The sequence below is a fragment of the Nymphaea colorata genome, chromosome 11 (genome assembly GCF_008831285.2).
Source record: "Nymphaea colorata isolate Beijing-Zhang1983 chromosome 11, ASM883128v2, whole genome shotgun sequence".
Taxonomy (NCBI): Eukaryota; Viridiplantae; Streptophyta; class Magnoliopsida; order Nymphaeales; family Nymphaeaceae; genus Nymphaea; species Nymphaea colorata.
Genome location: NC_045148.1, coordinates 14,279,757 through 14,301,777, shown reverse-complemented (window position 1 = coordinate 14,301,777; position 22,021 = coordinate 14,279,757). Strand labels below are relative to the sequence as shown.

The 22,021-nt window shown below is 40.3% G+C and overlaps 3 protein-coding genes across 3 annotated transcripts; 1 reads left to right on the top strand and 2 right to left on the bottom strand.

The window, feature by feature from the left end:
- Positions 1 to 2,390: 2,390 nt before the first annotated feature.
- On the top strand, positions 2,391 to 12,939 carry LOC116264759 (uncharacterized). Its single transcript, XM_031645136.2, has 14 exons — positions 2,391 to 2,786; positions 4,465 to 4,520; positions 6,065 to 6,239; positions 6,721 to 6,822; positions 8,037 to 8,108; positions 8,542 to 8,658; positions 8,737 to 8,814; positions 9,773 to 9,835; positions 9,922 to 10,018; positions 10,279 to 10,357; positions 10,443 to 10,651; positions 11,113 to 11,258; positions 11,369 to 11,491; positions 12,051 to 12,939. The coding sequence occupies exons 1-14, from the start codon at positions 2,700 to 2,702 to the stop codon at positions 12,198 to 12,200; spliced, it is 1,554 nt and encodes a 517-aa protein (XP_031500996.1). The 5' UTR covers positions 2,391 to 2,699; the 3' UTR covers positions 12,201 to 12,939.
- Positions 12,940 to 13,038: 99 nt separating this feature from the next.
- On the bottom strand, positions 13,039 to 14,519 carry LOC116264761 (ethylene-responsive transcription factor ERF017-like). Its single transcript, XM_050080644.1, has 2 exons — positions 14,095 to 14,519; positions 13,039 to 13,912 (listed from the first exon to the last, which is right to left on the bottom strand). Exons 1-2 carry the CDS (start codon positions 14,162 to 14,164, stop codon positions 13,326 to 13,328), a joined length of 657 nt encoding a protein of 218 aa, XP_049936601.1. The 5' UTR covers positions 14,165 to 14,519; the 3' UTR covers positions 13,039 to 13,325.
- Positions 14,520 to 19,776: 5,257 nt separating this feature from the next.
- LOC116264760 (ethylene-responsive transcription factor ERF017-like) lies at positions 19,777 to 20,687 on the bottom strand. The gene has a single exon (XM_031645137.2). It carries the CDS (start codon positions 20,584 to 20,586, stop codon positions 19,957 to 19,959), a length of 630 nt encoding a protein of 209 aa, XP_031500997.1. The 5' UTR covers positions 20,587 to 20,687; the 3' UTR covers positions 19,777 to 19,956.
- Positions 20,688 to 22,021: the final 1,334 nt, after the last annotated feature.

Genomic DNA, 22,021 nt, shown 5'->3' with positions numbered 1-22,021 from the left:
ATGCCGCAGATAAGCAGCAGCCACTTCTTCATCCACTTCTGTGATGGGCACGTTGTGACCACCTGCAATACACAAAACCCAATTCTCCGCCTAAGAAGAAGTTTAAGTTTGGGGAAGTATCTTTTATATATATATATATATATATATATATATATATATATATATATATATATATATATATATATATATATGTGTGTGTGTGTGAGAGAGAGAGAGAGAGAGAGAGAGAGATTAATAGATGCTAGCCACTTAAATTTTAGATGGATGAGAAACAATCTCAGTCATTAATCTTTTGTAGATCGATGGTTGAGAGAAGTACAAGGATAAAAAGGACAATAATACTAGATAACTAAAATGGCCTATCACTTTTTTCTCATTGGTTTTCTCTTCATGGTTGATCCGCAAAAGATCAAGTACTGAAATTGTTCCTCATCCATCTAACATGTAAGTATATATATATATGTGTGTGTGCGTGTGTGTGTGTGCGCGCGTGTGCATGCATTGCTCATGCAATGTTTCTGCTGTAAGAGTGTGAATGAATCAGATTTAGATAGATATAAGTCTGGACATTTAAAATAAATGAACATCCAAATTAAGAAATCAGATCAAATTCGGATTTTAAGAATAGCATTGCATCACATTCGGATTCAGTTTTTATATAGATGCCTGGTCGATCTAAGAAACATCAATATAGCCAGTAAAACTTTCCTATATCTAGCATACACAAGTGTAGCTCTTGATATTTTCACATATCATAGTACGGTTCAGACTGCGTCGTGAAATTTAAAATTCGGTTTTAGATTAGATCAGATTGTGAAATTAAAAGTTTTGGATTCTTACATCGTACAAGATTGTGATTCATTGATATTTGTATCCAAACATGTGAGCATATGATAGATCAGATATAGCAAATGGTCCAGCGGGTTTTTCTTTTTTTTTTTTGCCTCTTAAACTTTAAGAGTATGACGTGCATATATTTTTAACAAGAAAACAAATTTTAGATTATGTGATGCTAACATCATCTTAAGATCTTTAAAAACTAACAACCCAGAATATGATCATTCTTAGGACTTAAAAAATGTATATTTTCACTTTCAGATCAATAAATCGTCATTTCACCATCAATGAATCATGTCGAACGCATGTGCAAAGCAACATGGACAACATGTTTTCTTGTTGATCGCTCTCATTGCTTGCCGATAGAGCGAGAGAGAAGGGAGGAGATTGGAGAGGGGGTCCTTACTGGGTGTAGGGATGGTCGTGACCTTCTTTCTGACGTGAACGAGGATGAAGGATTGCCCTTTTCCGATGATGTGGTCCGCCGCCCACTTGAGGGCGTGCTGACTGTTCTTGTCATTGTCAATCGCCACCGCCACCAGCTCTCCCCCTCCATCACCACCACCACCGCCGCCGCCGCCGCCGCCACCACCACCACCGCCGCGCCACATCTCCTCCTCCTCGTCCTGCTAGCACTCTGTCCCCTCCCCGCAAGGGCCTCAGAGAGAATGTACATGAAAGAAAGAAATAAATACGGAGGTTCTTGTGGTTAGGGGATTGAGGTTGAGAAGTTGGGTGAGAAGAGAGCTAAGTGTTTTTGTGGGGAGGCAGTCGACGGGGGATCCTGAGCCCCACATTTCAGGGCAAATTGAGAGAGAGATTCACCTCTGCTCTTTGGTGATCCTCATATTTTTCTGCTGGTTGCTATTTTTGCTCTCTCTTTCTCCATCTCTCCCTCCCACACATGCAGATTCAGTAACCTTTCCCTCTCATGCAGGGCCAAGCGCCTCGTATACCTAAAATGTCACATAATTCTAAGTCTGAACAAAGTATCATTTTGGCCCTACCGTCCCTCCTGTTGATCTATCTGACTAATGGTTTGTCGTTCTTTTTGGCCCTACCGTTGCTCCTCTTGATCCAACTCGTAAATCCGATCGGTGAATAGTTTGAATAGTTTGTCGCTCTTTTTGGCCCTACCATCGCTCCTCTTAATCCAACCCGTAAATGGTTTAGCTCGTTTCTGAAAAAAAAATCCTTACTCTACTCCTAAATAAATTCTGTTATTGAAGATAACTCTCATTTTTTTAGCTTTCAAATTAAAGCTTTCAGTGACTTTCTCTGGTGTCACAATTGACCGATCCTAAAGTTTAGCTGACATTTTTCTTGAACTGTGGCTGCTGGGATTTGGTAAATCAGGTAGACTGAATTCATTGTCCGTTGACCTTCACGTCGGAGTCGTCAGAAAAAAAATAGCCACGTATCCGAAAATGAAGAAGTTGAGTATCCTATCAGGGATTACGGAGAAAATTTTGGACTTTAAGAGAAACTATTCCTTACAAAAATAGGGAGGCTCCCGCCTTCGCTCTCTCTCTCTCTCCCTGAGAGTCGTTGCTTGGGCCATCAACAGTCGCCCTTCCGTCCCGTCCGGTGGAGAAACTCGTGGCCGCTCTTCTCTTCTTCCCCTCCTACAACTACTCCTCGCCTCTCCCTTCTGCAGTTTTCTTTCTTTCCCTTGTTCTTGATCGTCATCGATCATCATCATCTTTCTCATTCGGTCTGGAGGTATCCTCACTTCTGGTTTCTTCTCCGTCGATCCTCCCTGGCGACTCGCGTACAATGCCGATCTGAGTGGCTCCAGCAAGGTTTGCGCTCCCGTCTTTGGCTCGCTTTCTGCGCCATCGGATAATTGTCGGTGTCTCAGGATGCTCCCGTCCGGGACGCTCGACTCATTTCTCGGCGCGACCAGCGACGCCTTCTGCAGCCCCCTGGCGGTCTTCATCCAGATTCAGGTGCTTAGCTTTTTCGTTCTTCTTGTCGTTTTTTCGTCCTCAATATCAACCCTAGATGGCGATCTTGGAATTCTTTACTTCCAGTTGCAGATGCTTTATTTTTGCATGGTCATTTTGGATTGACCGTTAGTTTTCGAAGAAGATGGATGCTTGATTCGATCTTCCTGGCCGCGATGTTTATTGAGTGAAACGTTGTTTTAAAAGGCACGGATGAATTCTATCTAAGGATGGATCATTAATTTAATTAAGTGGAACGTGGCAAGGAAAGTGGTGGATGAATATTTTATACTTCCTTAATCGTTGTTTCGTCGAGTAGGACTTGTAAGGGATGAGCGCGTGTTCCGTTATCTTAGTGGAACATAGGAAGTGAACTGGCAGACTGTCTCGAGCCTTCTATTTTTTTATTATCTGAAGAATTCTCCAAAAAACGGGCCTATTCTTTAACCTTTATTTGGTTATTGTTGGTGAACTTTGCGTCGGTGGCTTTGAATATTCAAATGTTCTTTTATGAGATGGGATAGCCTTTGCAAAGAACTCAGGCAGTTTTTCCTGGTTGATTTGTCTGGCATGGAGAACACATTTGACGCTCATCCCCGGTTCTCTGAGGTAGGTTGAAGTAAAAAAAAAACAGCGGTTACGAAATCATGTTCATTTTGAACGTGAAGGTTCACTATAGACTAGGTAGGATTCATGGTTTAATAGTTTCTCACAGGGTTTGCAACTAGCTTTCTGGCAAACAAGGTAGGCTTTGCCTTGGCCGGTTGGTGTTGTTCTTTGCTGAAGAGATGTCCTAGTCATTGTGAATAGCAACATTGCCTGTCATTCGCTGCTTTGAGACAGTATTTTGATTACAACATGGGCACTATCAAGGTTGGTTTCTTTTTTCCCTAATAACGCATCGTAGTCAAAAGAACGTCTCCAGAAATAAGTAAACCATAGCTCTCATAAGTAGCTTAGCAATATCATTACTGAGATCCCTTCTAATTGCAATAATTTGAGGTGGCATGTGAAATCTTTGAAAAATCGCCAAGCAGTGGTGAGCAACTGGACAACACAAAAGGTAATAGAAAAGAGTGCAACCTAAATCATATCGAGGAAGAATGAACATGTCAATAGGAAGCCAGTTGGCACAATGCCAATAGTTAAGTATCTTGAAAGCAGAAGTCTGTCAAAATGAAGGAAATCCTCTATGGAAGCTTTTTTTTCTTTTACAACCTAGCAAGAGCTCAGTTCCTTAAAAGTGTCATTATGCAAGTTCCTTAATTAATTATTGAAGTTTGGGAATGATGTACATAAAAACATAGTTATTATTTGATCATATTACTTTCATGGTGTTTGTGGTGAAACAGAGAGGATATTTGAGGATAAAGGAAGTGTTTAAGGCATCTATGCTTTAACTATATGTTTCCTCCCAAAAGAAACAATTCTGATTGGTTCCTTAAATAGCATTTGCAATTAGTGTTTAACTCGTTTAGTGTTCTTGTTTCCGTAACTTCCAGATTATCTTTTTGTTCCAAAAAAGCAACTCAATATATTGCACTCAATTCCCTTTACTCGATTTAATGTAGTGAACTACTGTGAAAGCATTAGAACTATTGTTTTTCAAGTACATCGAATGAGCTTTGCTATATTCATGTGTATCTTTTTTCAATTCCTCTGATGTTGTTTTTCGATTTAGGGATGCGTAATTTGTTTAACGCTTGCATTGGGCTGGACTTTGGCTGCATGTGTCAGGTACTTGTGTTATCTCTGCATTAGAACAATGTGTTCAAATTCTCTATTGATATGCAGCTATTACCTTTATCTTCTTAGGTGATTTAATAATCAATACTATTTTTCCTTGTTTGTTTTGTGACATTGAAGGAAAAGATAATCCTTTCCTTCAAATTATTGTCTTTGTCACCTAAATTCCAACGATTTTCTTGGATAGTTTTCTTGCTTAGAATTCAGGTTGAGCTTTTCTAATATGGTCCATTGTCAAATCCTTGAGGTACTTCAAAAGGATTACTCAGGCGTTGATCAATGGTTTTGATTGGTTTCTGAAGTATAGCATATTGTTCACACTGTCTGCAATCTTTGATAGTTCAATAGTCACAAAGTGCATTTTCTTCATGATATTAGAGCAGCAAAGAAAGCTGAGTAACTTGAGCTTGGCTTCAGCTGGACTCATTTGCTAAACAAGTGGAGCAAATAGTTCAATTCATGCAGATAAATCAGTCAAATTCGAGTTATATGCACTCAACTTGTTAATGCACAAGTATGCTCAAGTAATTGTAATGATGTATACGTAAGTCATACATGCTTTATAGTTTTTGCACAAATTACCCTTCTCATAATGGTTGTTTTGAAATCTTATGTTTCAATTGCAAAATCCATGGGTCACATTTGCTATTTTTCTATAAAAAAAAAAAAATTCACTTGTGTTAATGCATAGCTTATCTCTTGCTAGCCATGGTGTTGGCTTATGGATTAACTTGAGCTTTATTGTTTGCTCGCTTGTAGCCTGACTTGAGCCTAGTTGAGCAACGTTTGAGTTTTCTTAAACTTGTTCCAGCCAAGCTTGAGGGAAGCCTTACAAGAGTTGAGCCCTGTTTTAGCATTCCCAAGTCAGCTATAGTTCAGTTCATGCATCCCTACATGCTATACCTTTACAGAGTCAGACATTTATTTTTGATCTTGGTTATTGCCACTTCACTTCCTGTGGGTTCTCATCATACATGGATGTTGTATGTCTGTTAGGGCATTGAAAATTGATGAAGCTAATTACATTAGCATTAATTTTGACATCAGTTAGCCCATACAAATTGTCATGTTTCCTATAATTTTCTCAATTAGTTTACACACATATCATATTAATTTTGTTGATTCCTGTAACTTTTTGTGTATATAAATAATCATGTTGAGTTTTAAAGTAACTTGCATTTTGCAATTGCAATGTGGTTTTTCATTAGTCACTTATGTGCTAGGAGGAGTGGTTAGTTAGTGCTGATGGTTGATGTATCATTTTGTTTCTCATATAAAAGTTTCTTGAAATAATTTCTTTAGATATGAAGTTGGAAAGAGTAACAATGAATATTGTAGTGTGTCTCATCACTAAAAATGTATTGTTCTTATGAAGTAAGATGTATAGAAGTAATGATAAAAATTCACAAATACACTGGATAGTGATGTTAACTGAAACATGAGAGTGATAAGAATAACACAAACACTAATTTAATACATAAATTGCAAAGCGAACATATCCATGTTTATCCTGACATGTTCTTATCCTTTTCCAGGAATAGAATGATTGAAAAGATTAAAGATCGAATCCGGATAGGCAATAGCTTTGCATTTCTGTGTGATGATATTAATGACCTTGATCACTACAACCAGATAAACTTGCCAAGAGTATCAGTTGTCATGCCCCTGAAAGGCTTTGGAGAACACAACTTGAAAAACTGGAGAACTCAGGTTACATTTCTGTTCGCTGAACTCTGAATTGTTTCAAATACATTTTGCTTCAGGTTGTATCGTATAATGAAATAAATATCTCTATATCTGTGTATAATTAGTTAGATGTTCCCCAATTATATGAAATTTTTTCTTGATTTTCGTGCACTAAATATACTGTGATGTCAAACCAGCAGCTAGTTGGGTCCACAAATTGCCTAGTTGGACCAGTATCTGCTTTGCAACTAGTCCCTGTTACAAGTCATCTCACAATCCTACCTGCTTATATTTTTTTGTCTTCTGTTACTTTTTTGCTTTAATGTTGTGTCTATGTGCCTCCTGATTTTTTTTTTTTTGATCAACTGACTTGGAGCAGCTCAAACCTACCGATCTTAGGACCTTGGCTGACCTGAGTCCAACTTTTGATTTTGTAAACTTAACTGGTCAGCCTTTTGGTCAAATTGGCTTTGAAGACTAATTCTATTCTTTTCACTTTGTGCAGATAACCTCCCTCTATGGTGGGCCATTAGAATTTCTTTTTGTAGTTGAAAGTACTGACGATCCAGCATATCATGCTGTTTCCTTCTTGATTTCAGACTTTAAGGTGCCTTTGCTTTTCATTATATGTCAATGGTGTTTCATAACATTGCATAATATTACAGACTTTTTTGCAAGATATTTAAGCATGTAGGGTTATTTATTAAATGTGTTACTAGTATAAATAATGCTAATTTTAGGATTTTCTTATTTTTAAGGTGAAGCCTGTAAATGTTTACGTAATGATTTAGTATGAGCTTTATGCACTGTGGTTTTGTATCCCCCCTCCCCTCCCCACCCACCTCAAAAATTGGACATGAAGGTTTCCTCTCATCCGCCTTAAGTAGTTATACTAAATAATTGGAACTTCCAAATTTTGCTCCAGAAAACCCCACAAGGATCTACTCCTTTCTCAAGTTCCCAATGAGGACCAAGCCTCATTGATTTCAATTTTCCCTTTATTTCCTCAATTAATCACTCAATTACAACATAAATGTGAAATTATTTAGTAATCTATTTCCTTTTGAATGATGAATCCTCTTAAGGAAGACATTGAAGCTCACAAAGGATTTACTTGTCTATACATCGTTGCTTTAGGTTCCCATTTTACCTCGATGATTATGCCATGTTCTTCCTTGAAGCATGCGTATGATGGATAGACTCTCATAACTGTTGCTAGCTGCTTCAATTCTGATGGAGTTTTTGAGACCTAAACGAACCACTATCTGAGTGAATGTCATCATGTTTTTATTGCTAACAAAAGTAAAATACTGTCTGTTTTTTACTTTAGTAGTCAATTATAAGGGTTCTACCAATTTGATTATGTCATGGGTTTGAATATGACATAAAAGCTTGATGCAATCTGGATTTGATATTTACTTCAATTTCTTTTCGGATATAAAATTTGCTCTCATCCATTGAGAATGTGATGTCAATAGACACTTGTAAATCAATAAGGAAATGAGTTCCATTTTTGTTGGCTTCAAAGAAAAGTGAGCGTATGAGCAACAATTATTGATTGAGTTCTCTTTTGCAGTTTAGTTTTGTTAAACCAAGGTCATGTGATTCCCTTTTCCTTCCTTTCATATTGTATATGGAAATAAAGATTCTTGTATTTTTACTGTGTATTGAGACTTTTGTATTTCCTTTTAAAGATGCTAGTATGCATCTCACTGTTGTTCAAAGTTACTTTGATGCCTATTAAAATGCATGCTGCATATTGCCTTTACTAATTGTTTGTTTATCCTTTCTGATGTTTGATTTATGACTCTTTCTTGCTAGGATTGCATTGATGCAAAGATTGTTGTAGCTGGATTATCAACAACTTGCAGTCAGAAAATTCATAATCAACTTGTGCGTGAGCATGTCTTGTTTTCTTAGTATATATAGGTGATTAAGTTTTAAGATTGTTGTTAACCAAACAATACTTGTGTCTTGGCAAAGTGGGTCAATATTTCATTTTTGTTTTCTGAGATTGTCTCTTATTTGTGTTTGTCTTTTGTGCAACAGTCTTATCTTTTAATGGTCTATCAAGTTTTCTTCACTTCCTTTTATGTTTCATGATGTTATAAACTTTTTCTTATCTTTGACATTTTGCAAACTTAAGATTAGTTAACAATGTCTAGGCAACATATAGGGATTCCAGTTAATGAAACAAAGTTTATAGTGACTTCATTTGCAGGGATAGTTAGGATATTGCTTTTGAGTCTGCTCTTTTTCCCATATGTTGATGCTTGATTCTTATAGGAACATTTTAATTTCTTTTGTCATATTCATGCCTGAATAGGTAGGTGTCGAAAGAATGCATAAAGATAGCAAATATGTCTTGTTCCTAGATGATGATGTTCGGCTTCATCCTGGGACCATTGGAGCGCTCACTGCAGAGATGGAGAAGAACCCCAAGGCAGGTTCACACCATTTATAGTGGGTATGAAAAGCTTTCTATAAACACAAAGTTTGCTGACATGTGCATGTCACACAGGTTTTTATTCAAACTGGATATCCTCTTGATTTGCCCTCTGGGAGTCTAGGGAGCTACTGCATTTATGAATATCATATGGTATGTAACCAATTATTTTATATGAATCCCTCCATTATCAGTTTCATTTATTTTAGTTTGAATGTAAGTAAACTTCGAATTAGGTTTTGTCTTTCATTTCTCTTCTCTATATTGCTGAAAAAGAAAGAGAAGAAGGACAATTTTCATAACTAAAAATCTACTAGGTGGTCTATATCTATAACTAAGGGGGTGTTTGGTTACTTCAAATTTATGATCTATGGATCTGGTGTGTCATGCTTTTGCTATGTGCAGAAGATCCACAAATCTATGATTCATCAAATGAAGGATCTTAGATCAGATCTAAGATGCACACTTGAAATCTTTATTTTACTTTTTGCATTGGGAAAAGTTAAGAACAGAGCGGGGAAGGTCTGATAGCTCCATGGATCTCAAATGCTGAGGATCTTAGTTGAGAGTAAATTAAGGGCAATTGAATGACACCTAAGTGCCTTTCCTTTCTAAATGAAAAGTTCTAATGCACATGATGAGTGCATTCTTTTACTTGAAAAAACTTCAGGGCTTATCCTGTTGTGGCTTCTGGATAGAAGGTAATAACGTTTGTTAGTGTGCTGGTGGGATAGGGTAAGTTTCTCTAAAGCACTCTTGGGTCAACACAAGAATGGTTGATGAAAGGGAGACACATGGATGATGAATATAGGAACTCTTGCCAGAAACTAGATGGCTTTGTTTTTGTCTTACATAAAGGGGGAGGGAAAATGGAGATTACAACTGCCCTCCTTGAAGCTATAAACTGTCAGTTCCTGCTAACCAGGGGAAATTGTGTTAGATGTCATCACTCACATGGCATACTTCACCTTTGTTTGTTCTCGAAATGACTTGGAATCCTTGAGTTTTTAGATATGTAGAATTTTGAGGTTCATCTTCTTGAATTTATATTTTCTTAGTGTAACTTTATGCATAATTATTGATGGTTAATGCAACTGTAACTTACTTGTAGCCTTGTTCAATGGGATTTGCGACTGGTGGAAGAACATTTTTCCTGTGGGGAGGTTGCATGATGGTAATTATTCTATATCTATTTCCCTATCATAACGATGTAAGATAGCTAAAGAGATGCTAATCTAAGTCACATCATATGCCACTCAGATGCATGCAGATGATTTCAGGAACGACCATTATGGTGTGGTTACTTCTCTTAGAGATGGTGGATACTCTGATGATATGACCCTTGCTGCTGTAGCAGGTAGCTTGTCTTTATCACTTATGACTATGTAAAGTTTAACTTGTGTATTTTGGCATTAATTGTTTCAGTGACTTCTATATTGTATTGACTAGAACAGACGTTCTTGCCTAGTAGATTCTTTGCAGATCTGAATATTGTTGTCAATAAGCTTTTACTGTTTGTTGGAGAAAAGTTTTACTGTAGGACTTTTTTGGATTTTACTTTTCCTTTTTAGTACTAAGAAGCGTTAATTATAATTTCCTTTCTTTGGGTTGTGATAGGTGCACATAAGCAGCTAATAACTTCACCACCAGTTGCTGTCTTTCCTCATCCACTTGCAAGTGATCTAAGTTTTGCAAGGTGCATAAATTTTTGATATTCAAAAAATGAGAAAAAATTTAAAAATTATGGGGTGACAAATCATATTGCATGATCTTCAATGCAGATATTGGAATTATTTGAGGAAGCAAACATTTGTTCTGGAGTCATATGTTACATGGGTCAATTGGATTATGAACAAAGCTTTATTTGCTGTACATTGTTATCTGTCCTGGTGTTTTGTTATGCCATATTTTATGGCAACAATTCATGTTGCAGCTGCAGTAAGAGTTGGACATTATGATTCCTTAAGAAAAGAGACATCGTACAATTTTGGTGGGTATCATCTCTTTTGGCTTTGTTCTGTTAAGGTCTTGGCCCTAGATTCTTTTTTCTTAATCCTATGACTTCCAAGAGTTTTTTTTTTCTACAATCAGATCCTTACTCTGAGTGCTATGGTACAAGAAATCCCTTTGCTTATTACCTTTATCTCAAATACCAAATAAACTATTTCATCATAATTATATTGAAGTAAATTTATTGAGTGTGAGCTTCATAAATGAGATTGCTGTAGATCTATTTTTGCATTTTCTTTTTCTTACTCTAAATTATTTGTTGAGCTGACCAATCAATTACTGTTTTGGTTATACTACTCTTACTGATTTGATTAAACAATGAAACTCTCAATGTGAAAAATTTGTAAATGGACGTCAAACATAGCATCATGCCACCCATCACCATGCAACATTGTATCTTTAATGCTATTAGATGATAAACAAGGAAATATTTTTGTTCAGGTTTATGGCTTGTTGGATGCTTGGTTGTATCAACAACCATTGAACTTCTTTCTATGTGGAACCTCACGAAAGTTGAGATTCAACTGTGCAATATGTTATCACCAGAAGAACCACCAATTTTATTGGATTCATACAACTGGTGTCTTGTAAGTGGGCCACAAAGTTGTTCTGCTTCTTCTGCCTGTATTCCCTGTTATTTTTGTGAGAGTCTCCTCTCTTTTTCCCTTGATCTAATCAACATGACTTTGTGGAGCAGGTCTTCCTTGCCATGTTAGTTGACAACTTTTTGTACCCAATCTCAGCTATGCGTTCGCATTTTACACAGTCCATAAATTGGTCTGGTGTTCGGTACCACCTGAAAAATGGCAAGGTGGACAAGGTATGTAATATTAATTTTGTTACGCTTTTAAGCTACAAATTCATGCACTATCTTGAAAACCAAGCCTTCTATCTTGCGTCTCATGCAATTGCCATTAGTTTCTTTTGTTGCATGTTTTCTCTCTCCTCTCTCTCTCTCTCACCAAATGACTAAGCTTGGGCATCGGGCTCGGGTCGGCCCGATTAATTATTTTAGTTTATTTTTATTTAATAATGATGTATATTTTATTATTAAAAATATATCTTATATTCAAAAAATTTTACTTATATTTAAAAAAATTATTTTTTATTTTAATCAAGCTTAGGTTCCAGGCATCAGGCCGGGCCCGGGCCCGGCTCGATGCCCAGGCCTACAAATGACGGGCAGTGCAACTGATTAGGTTGGTGGCATGTGGTCACCACATCCCCAATTTGAGATTATTACTTGGTGCTATCCTGACGGTATTGATAAGTGTTGATCTTGGAATTAAGGGTATCACTGTGGAGGCCAAGAGGATTAGTTCTTGTCCTCTTTTCAACCACGCATTGCCATGCCACTTTATGTTGTTTATGCTTTTCAGATTGATCGGATGAAGGAACCTGTCCTGTCAGACTTGGGCGGAAAGCATCTATATAATAAAAAAGGCCATCCATTCAGTGCTTCTTTCCTGAAATCGCTAAGCAGGAGTTTTATGCAACGACGACAACTGAAGAAACATGGTGACGATTAAGGCACAAGGTTTTTACAATATTCGAGTTCTTTCCTGGATATGATATCTGAGCCTTCAGGAATTTTGTAATACACATTTTGTCAGTCCTGTATTATTTGCCAAGTGAAACTTCCCTATGGCTACTCATGAGTCCTGAGAAGCTCCTTTCTTCTGTATTTTTCTTGGTTCCATTGAGGTTCAACCTACCTTTTTGTTTTACAGTTGATCGATTCCTTTCAAGTCCTTCCCTAAACTGGATTGGACGTCCATGTCTGTAAAATTACTTAAGCCGGGATAGCTGAGTTACATCATTCTTTTCATCTAAGTTCCCCTACCTTGGCTTTCTGAAGGTACTGTTAAGTCTGGCATTCTATCCGTGGAATTTGTAGTTGAATCTTGGATTTGGGTTGATACCCATGTCCATTAATGACCTTTCAATCTCTTGATTATTCAATTCTTGGCATTGGCATGTGGTTCTTTGCCCTGTTTTTCATGTGATCTGGTATTTTTCTCTTAAGATGTGATATCATCTCTTTTAATATGTCTTTTAGCAATAGGCAGTTTGGATCGGGTCGGATCTAATCAGAATCCAAATCTAAGCCGCCTCTAGCTTCGGATCCAATATTTTGTATGCATGTAGCTTTGAACTCAAATTGTAATTCTGACTCAGTTGCAAAATTGCTTGAGCTTGAGGGAGATGCTTGGGCCCTCGTTTCTTCAGCAAGCCCACTTGGTTGTCTTCAGATCCGGGTTTGCAATCGAACAGATCCGACCAATTAAAGTCACCACGTGCCTGGGTCTGGGACTCCTGCCAATCATCTGTACTTTGCATCACGTGGAGAATGTATGTGGACCGCAGTGATAGGAAAAGGGTAACGCATTCGAATAGAAAGGTTGTTATTTTGCTTCAGACTACATATCATACTAGTCGGCCTAAGTGATAAATCAGATACAGGTAGCATTACACAAGATAGGCCCGCCATCATAAAGCTATGGTGGGTCCTAAATGCCTGAATCACGCATCCACGCGGCAGCAGGCAAAAGGAGGAAAAGATTCCGGCAGGCAAGGCCGCCTGACTACATAAGCCGGAATTACTTGGAGCCGGAGAATTCGAAGTCCCCGCAACCGGCCAATGGGATGGACGATCAGAAGTTCCAGAGGGTTGTCTGGAAGTATGAGCTGCCGACGGAATCCTCCCCATCATCATCGTCAGGTGGCGGCGGATGGGGGAATTCGGCCTCTTCCGGAAAGCCTTCGTACATTGGATATGCACCTAAATCCGATCCTCCGCTTCCCGAATCCGTCACCAGCGACTCCAGGAAAGACCAGCACTCGTCGCCACTAGCAGCCGTTTTCCCCTCGTCTGCTGGAATGGTGGTGGGCTCCCCCTCGTGTGCGAACCGTGCGGCTGCGGCCTGAATTTGCGAAGGACTCAGGGTTGACGCCTCCGGGATGTTCGGCGGGTTCCCCGGAAAGTTCAATTTCCCTGCTGGTCCACGAAGGCAGAACACCGCCGCATCATAGGCCCTCGCCGCCTTCTCAGGTGTGTCGTACGAGCCAAGCCAAATCCGCTCTCGGCTGTTCGGCAGTCGGACCTCCGCCACCCACTTCCCCCACTTCCTCATTCTCACACCCTTGTACTTGGGACTACCCTCGCCGGAGCACTCTGCTTTCTCCAACCCGCTCATTGGCCTTTCCACCTTTTCGGACGACGATAGTTTGACCACCCTGCCTGAAAGTAACCGCCAAAAGCAGAAAAGAAAAAGGAAAAGAAATTTTAATGTCAAAGACACGATCTCGTTCGAATCTCAATCCCCCAAAACAGGCGTCCCCATGGCCGTCCTAGCCAAGACTCTCCTGAAAATCCTCAATTCTCAAGCTAATAACATCTATGAAATGAGAACAGACACTGACCAACTTGACAAAACTCGCTACCGCACGCCATTTCAACCTTCAAACCACCGGAGGAACACGCACTAGCCATAACCGATCTCCAGCAACCAAGAAACCTCCCAACGCGTTTCTTCTCTCTCAGGCCGTCGGGAATCAAAGAATGCAAAACCCACCCAATTGACAAAATTTCCGGCCTACCCTAGTCCCGAGTGAAGATTTCGACACCAGGTGTTGCAGAGATTCCACAGTTTGAGTGACTAGCAGAAACCGTCTTGTGAACGGCAGAAGCTCACTGGAAGAACTTCCCCGAAGCCGCCGGGAATCACAAAATCGAGACGGGACGAAACTAGAGCAGCAGTCGCTGATCCGGAACTTGGCGATGGGGAAATGCCGCCGGAGGTCGTGATTTAACGTCGACGAAGTGATGTTTCAGAGTGCAACAGCCTGAGTATTCTATTTATAGCTTCCACTCTCCGCTCCTTCCCTCGCCCTCGTTCAACTTAGTTCTTCCAAACCGTGTTGGGACCCACCCTCTCGAGTGGGTCCCACTCCGCAGGGATGTATGTTACTCGGGGAAGACTACAGTCACACACGTCTCGCCATTTATCCACGTGAGCTATTTTACCTCCGCTACTGACGTGGCGTGCTGAGTCAACAACCCCTGTGGGGCCCACCTCAGAATTATTGACAAAAAGAATCACCGCGTAGCCAATTTTACTTTTAGCTGCCTGAATTAAAGAAAGTTGAAAACGTTGAGAGTTTTATCAATTTGCATCGGTATAGTGTCCAATGGCGGTAACATACTAGGCAGTAAAGTAAAGTGGTTCAGTCTTTTACTGCTAAACAGTAAAGTGGTTCGTGTTTGAATCTTGAAGTGGTCATTATCATCAAATAACATGTTTTGTAAATCTAATGAAAGAGTTAACTGAGAATCACTTATTTTTAAAAAAAAAAATAATAATAATTACTCATTTGACTTTTATACAAATGAAAGAGTTAACCTCCACGCCAAAACCCTTGTCTAAGAAATAAAAATTTAAAACAGTGCCGCCCATGTTTGGGAAGCTTCTTGAAATTTTCGGGAAGTAGATTGAAGAACAAACTTAAAATAAGACCCATATCATGCTCTTCCTCAAAAAAGTAAGTGAGAAAACTTTTTGATAAGAAATACAAGGAAACAGGGCTTTGACCTATGCCCTCCAACGCGGTCGACTCTCTGACAAGAGACAGATAAAAAAAAAAAAAGAATCGAATGGTCATAGAGCTGTATGACCTAGGAAAAAAAAAAAAAAACGAGCAGTCATGCATCCTTTTATTTTGGCTTGCTCTAGGAATTGGCAGCTTCTGAGCATTATTTAATCCTGATTGACACATATCCAATAGATGTAGATTATCAAATCATGTTTAAATTGTTGAATTAAACAAAAGTAACGAGAACTTGTAAAGGCAGCTGTGGGCAGCTGCCCACACAGACAAGCATAAGTAGTTGGCAGCTTCTAAGAATTATTAATCCTGATTGATTGACACATATCCAAAAGCTAAAGCTTATGAAATCATGTGTAACTTGTTGAATTAAACAAAAGCGTTGAAAACTTGCAAAGTCAGTTGTGGGCTCATGTGGGCAGCTGCCCACACAAACTCACATAATTTAGTTTGTTTTTTGTTCCCCCACGTGAACTACTATTTAATGCTCTTCGAAAACTAATTTAAGCATCTGAAATTGGTTCACAGTATATTACTATTCCTGAGCCGAAAAAATTTGGTTTTACCATTGATGTAAGAAAAAAAGAAAAGAAGAAAAACCTTCCTTGAAGGATTAAGCATTTCTTCCACTGGTAGAAACGACCATGTTTTTGACTTCCTTCTGCAAATTGAGTTTGTCATCTGCTTCACATCACTAAGGAATTACTTTCCAAGGAATGACTTCCCACTTTGAAACAAGGAAACACGGAAGATGCGCAATGTTGGCAATCTTGACTGGTTTCCCATTCCACACCCTGGTGTATTACAAGGTACATGGGTATTGATTGAAAGCATCCAAGTTTGAATGATCTTCTCACCATTTAAATTTAATAAGAGAGAAATAGAGAGAGACAACCCACAAAATAAAAATAAGTATTAAGTGCTGCCCAACAAAAAAGTTAAAGCCACCCTTCCCCCGACCCTTAAAGTACGGGGTTTACTTTCAGGATGCGGTGACACTTAGGCCTGGGCGTCGGGCCGGGCCGCCGGCGGGTACCCGGTACTCAGCCCGATCGGGCCTAGATCCGAGCTGGGAAAACCGAGTCCCGGGCCTAGCCCGGCCCGTCCCCCATCCTCTTCCTCCACCCGTCCCCCATCCTCCTCCTCCACCTCCGCCCGTCCCTCCCCCTCCTCCGCTGCCTGTCCCTCCTCATCCTCTCCTTCTTCCCTCTTTTCCCCCTTCCCCCCCACCGCCTCCACCTCCTCTCCAGTCTCCCTCTCCTTCTTCCCCCTTCCCTCAATCAGGCCGGGCCTGGGTTTTGGGCTCGACGGGCCGACCTGGGTGGGGTCTTACCGAGCCGGCCCGACCCAGCCCGATGCCCATCCCTAGTGACACTTTCGCTATACTTCAATACATATATTAGTGTCTTTCATTTTTACAACTTTGAAATAATGAATTATGATTACTTAGAAATGAACCCCTATTCCATTCATTAGTATTAAACAATTATTACCGAAGTACATTTCAATTGAAATAGAGAGAGAGGGCCATTGATGTGAGTCAATTTTACTAGTGCCAACTCACCAATGGAAGCAATTTCTTGATATAACCATATGCGGTTTGTGTTTCTTGTGTCTCATGGATGCTTCTGCCTTCTTTTTGTCACTTAGCCTGCAACGATATCCGCCTTTAGCTGGTCCGAGTACGTCAAAATAAAAAATGTCACATGAAGAGTATGTTTTTTACTCTCCCTCCTAAAGCTGACAATATGTCACACACACCTAGATTTCTTTCTTCTTCATCTTTTTTTTTTCCTTATTATTATTATTATTATTTTTACAAAAGAATAAAAAATGTACAAAAAATGAGAAAAGAACAAATATTTCCAATAAAAATGATGAAAGCATCTATTTTTTAAAATCACTCGAACACCCTCCATTTCTTTTCCGAACACACTGCTCCCTATTCAAACACACAACTAATGTATACCGTAAATCCTCATTTAGTGGCCATCAGCTACATCCAAATATATTATATCACGAGTAAAGAGTACCACGTGACGCTTTTCATTAGCCTAAAAAAGAATATGAAGCACGGGTCATCACATCATTAAAATTAAAGTACTGAAAACCATAGTTTAATGTTACAACATACTTTATATATATATATATATATATATATATTATCCACTAGCATCAATGTGCTTTTTAATTTAACAAAACTCCACGTGCCGGATGATATGATGCTTCCGTTCATGTTCCCAACTTAGCACGTTTAGGTGACTAATCACGCTACTAATCTTCGATTTAAAAAAAAAAAAAAAAATGGAATCGCGTACTTTCGCAAAGCTACAAAAAACATGTGGTTGGTGTGGACAAATAATTCCGCGCTTTAATGAGCTGGATTTCTGTTTTTTTCTAAAAACCGTTTTGATTTTTCAGAAATTTAAAAAGTGCTTCCAATTTCGAATATTTACATTTGACTGCCCGTCGAAAAATTAGATCAACAACTCTGAAACTCGAACACGGTTTCGTGAATTCAACTACTTAGAAACCTGAGCAGTTTATCGTGAAAGATTCGATCTCTCACGTTGACTGTTGACTGCGCTGGTCTCGTTTTCGCCTGAACCTCTAAAGCAGTCAGCGATGGAAAAGAACCATTATTTTACAGGACGTAAAACGGAAAAAGAAGGTCAGTTTCTCCTTTTTGGAGAAAAAAACAAAGGTCAAAATTTAGCTACCAAGAATGAGATTATAGCCGTATTTTACATCTAGGATCTTTCTTTCCTTCTTCCTTCTGATGTGGACTCTAAGAACTCAATAAAACAATACAATTTTCAATTAACATCACATGCTTCTTTCAGACCACCAAGCACAATAAAAAAAATAAAAATAAAAAGTGTGCCGCCAGTAATTTCTTTTTTTACACTATCGTGTCCCTCTTTCCATGCATGCGCTCACACGCATATGCACTGGTTTTTCAAGTTCTTTTTAGTTTAAAGTTAGGGAGATGGGTAGTAGAGAAGAAACAAATTTAACCCAAAAAAAAAGTAAAGAAAAAAAAAAGGCCAACATTTTAACGAAGGTCGAACTCGTTCAGAAATTTAACACATTCTTTTGCAGTTTTGAATGTGAGAGTCTTTCGTTCACCAAATGAGACTTTATCCGAACATGAGCGTGCAAGTTTTCTTATAATTCCTCTTTATATAAATGTGTAAGATGTGGTAGGTCAAGGTCAGAACAATTCTGTCCAGGACAGCCTGGACCGTTTGACAGGTGACGAATCTCCGGTCAAGATCAGACGGTGTTTCAAAATTCATCCCAACTCGACAGGTTATCACAAATTATTAGAAAGTTCTGAATCATACAATGACAACAACCCCCTTTGGGAAACATAATTCGTTTCTTTCTAAGAAGAAAGCGACAACTTTTTCGAGATGAATTTGTCATTCAGTCATAAGATGAGGGGGCGAAGATGAAGAAGTCGTGAAAAAGGACAGACGCATTGAACACGCACATAAAAGACCGGATGGAGGCGCCGCTGAATTTTTTCGAGTGGCAACTTCTCGGAAAAGCACCTGAAAAGTTTGTCAAAGGCATGCACCGTCGACGGCGCAATTTTCCGTCGCGCCGGATTTCGGCGGAAAACTCATTCAATGGATTCGAACTATGTCTTGCTATTATTATGATATAATTTCATTCATGTTTTTTTCTTTTATTATATTGCAACAGTTTTTTTTTTTTTTGGTAGTTTATCACCAATTCGAATCTCAGTTTTTCCAGTCAAGAACACGTCCAACTCTCACACCTAATTCGAGCTTTTAATTTGTCGGGTTGGAGTAATCTCTTACGACCTTGTTTTCTACTATAAAAATATTAAGAAACCAAAACAATGAACTATTTAACTAATTTTTTTTTATAAACCTTTAGAGGTCGTTTAGAAAAACTAACAATTTGTTAATGTTTCACGGATCTACCGCAAAATTTATAATAAATGTATAAAACACTTCTTAGACCACTCTACAAATCTACTCTAATTTTTTAGGATCATCTCATAAAACAGTAACAAATTTTTTTATTTTTTTTATTATTATCGAACAGGCCTTGTCGAAAATCTTCAAGATCAGATGAAACTCTTCTCTTTATGAAAAGTAACAAAATAATTCGATTGAGACGAACAACAATTGCATCACAAGATCCACGTTTTCATGAAATGAGGTAGGTGGTGATCCAATTCATTCGAGGTGGAACGGAGAAACAAATCGCAACCGATCGAATTGTGTTTTCTTCTGAATTTCGAATTCGTCTTGCAATAACATCAGTGTTGTGAGTCGGGCCACAATTACATATATCCAGTAAACCAACTGCTTGTCTAACTCTTTTCGAATTTGTTGTGTCATTCCGCTTCTCAGTAACTCAAATTCAAAACTAGCTCCAGGTATAACGCAAATCCGGTAGGAAAACGCTCCTTTCCGGCTGGATCGCATCCAAATTCAGGTTCATATCCGTCGTGCACCTTAATTGCGAAAATTATATGCATAATTAAAGTACAATTAATCTCAATATCAACAGTTTACAGTACGTATTGATTGAATTGTTTCAGCAGACATAAAGAATGGCATTAAAAAATGTGCCAAGGGTTCGTTTCCTTCCGGTAGGAAGCCTAAACTATCGGTCGCCGGAATTTGGCGCGAGTCCAACTTAGAATGTCCAGAGCAGGGGCTGATGCTCTGGATATCCCAGGCCGCCTGCCTCCTCCTCCTCCAGGTCCACCACCGGAGGCAAGGCGAAGTCGCCGGAGAACTCGTCGAATGACATGGAACAATCCCTACTGAGGCTGAACCCGCTCTCACTGGAGTCCTCCAGCAACCAATCCAAGTCCGGCCAGTCAATGCCCGCGCTCGAGCTCCCCATGCCGCTCTCGGCAGCCGCTGCTGCCACGTCGGACATCTGAGACGACTCCGACGCCGACGGGTGCTCCCTCGCGTCGTCGTCGGAAGCGTGGGCCGCCGAATTGGCGAATTGGGCAGCGGCGGCCTGTATCTGGGTGGGGCTGAGGGACGAGGCGGCGGATATCTCGGGGGGGCTGTGGGGGAAATTGAACCTCGCATTGCGGCCGCGGAGGCAGAACACGGCCGCATCATAAGCACGGGCGGCCTTCTCCGGCGTGTCGTAGGACCCAAGCCAGATGCGTTCGCGGCTGTTGGGGAGCCGGATCTCGGAGACCCACCTGCCCCACTTCCGCTTTCGCACTCCCTTGTACTTCACTCCTCCAATTTCAGCTTCCAAGTCCCTCTGAGAACGACCACTGCCACCCACAGGCTTCGCCATCGCTTGTCTGTAACTAGCGGCGCCGGAAATAAGCGGCTTCGGTACTTGGGTGAGTTCCGGTTGGTGTTTGCTGCTCCAAGGTAGTGAAGTGGGGAGTGTTGCTGTGTCGTATTTATATTCAGACTGTGGAGATCTGGGGGCGCAGTGGACTGGTGGGGGCGGAGAGGAAGGGACGAGTTTGAAGCGTGTGTCGTGTGTCTAATTCGGATACGGGGACAGTTGAATTCCTTTATTTGCTGTCGTACCGCGTTTGCGCGGTATCAGATCTTTCATCACGTGTTCTGATCGTTCTCGTCCTCTTGTGAAGATGAGGTAGTGTCTCTGACTTTCTCTCGGGCTTCCACGAGCCTTCTTTCTTTCTTTCCAGTGTCCGTCTACTCTCCTGTGGGGCTGTGGACTGGCTTTTCGGGATTACGAAAGGGAGGGTACTTTATTCGATTTTTCAATCACGCTCCATGAATGAGCTAATAACAAACAAGTCCTCATTTTTTTACTGTACATCAAATTGGTGCTTCAGTTTTTTAGACAATTCTCAAATCACTGGCTCACAACTAGGGCGTCGGGCTGGGCCGCCGCCGGGCCGGGTTCGGGTCAAATATTTTCTTTATCGGGCTCAACTTGAGTGAGCCCGGCCAGGTTTGAGATCTTAACAGGTTGAGCCCGGTTATCATTCGCTAGGCCCGTTAGGTCTTCCTTCCTCCGCTGCGCCCTGCCGCCCTCCCTCTCCTTTTGCATTTTCTCTTTCGTCATTATCGAACTACGCTGGTCTCTTCCATGGCTGCCGTCAACGGCGTTGTCGGCGACAAACCCGCCGGAGAACAAGCCCACCGAAGAGTACCGAGCTTTCGGAAGCATGTTGGTGCCTGGCGAAGATTAGTTTTGCTAGGGTTTCCCATCCTTTCTTTCTGTTTGCGTTTTGGAGTTGGAAATGGCGAAGATCGCGTACATCACACTTTGTTGCTGCACGGGAGAGCCACATTGAAAATCTCCAGCAGAAGGAAGAGGTCGGGGAAGGAAGGGAGCGGACAGCTGCCTTGGTCGCCGTTCGGGAACAGATGGAAGCTGATGGGGTCATTGGCAGGGCGGAGAGCCGATGGGGAGGAGGCGGAGGCGGAAGCGGTCGTGTGGGCATCGGGCTGACCCAGCAAGACCCGGGCCGGCTCAGCCCACCAGTTAACAAAAACGGGCCGGGCTGGGCCTCGGGCATGGTCGACCAAGCCCGCTACCCGGACCAGGTCAAAATTGCCCTTTGTTGGTTCAAAAAATAAAGAAAAAAAAAATTAAAACACCAGCAGCAGCGGTTTCTTTTTTTTTTTTTTTTATGAAGTCATAGATATTAAACACGTCTGGTTGCGTTGACAATAGCACAAGTCAACTTGGATATTTAATAAACCTAGCCACAAGTTAAGGTTGACCCAACTCACCCAGCTTGACT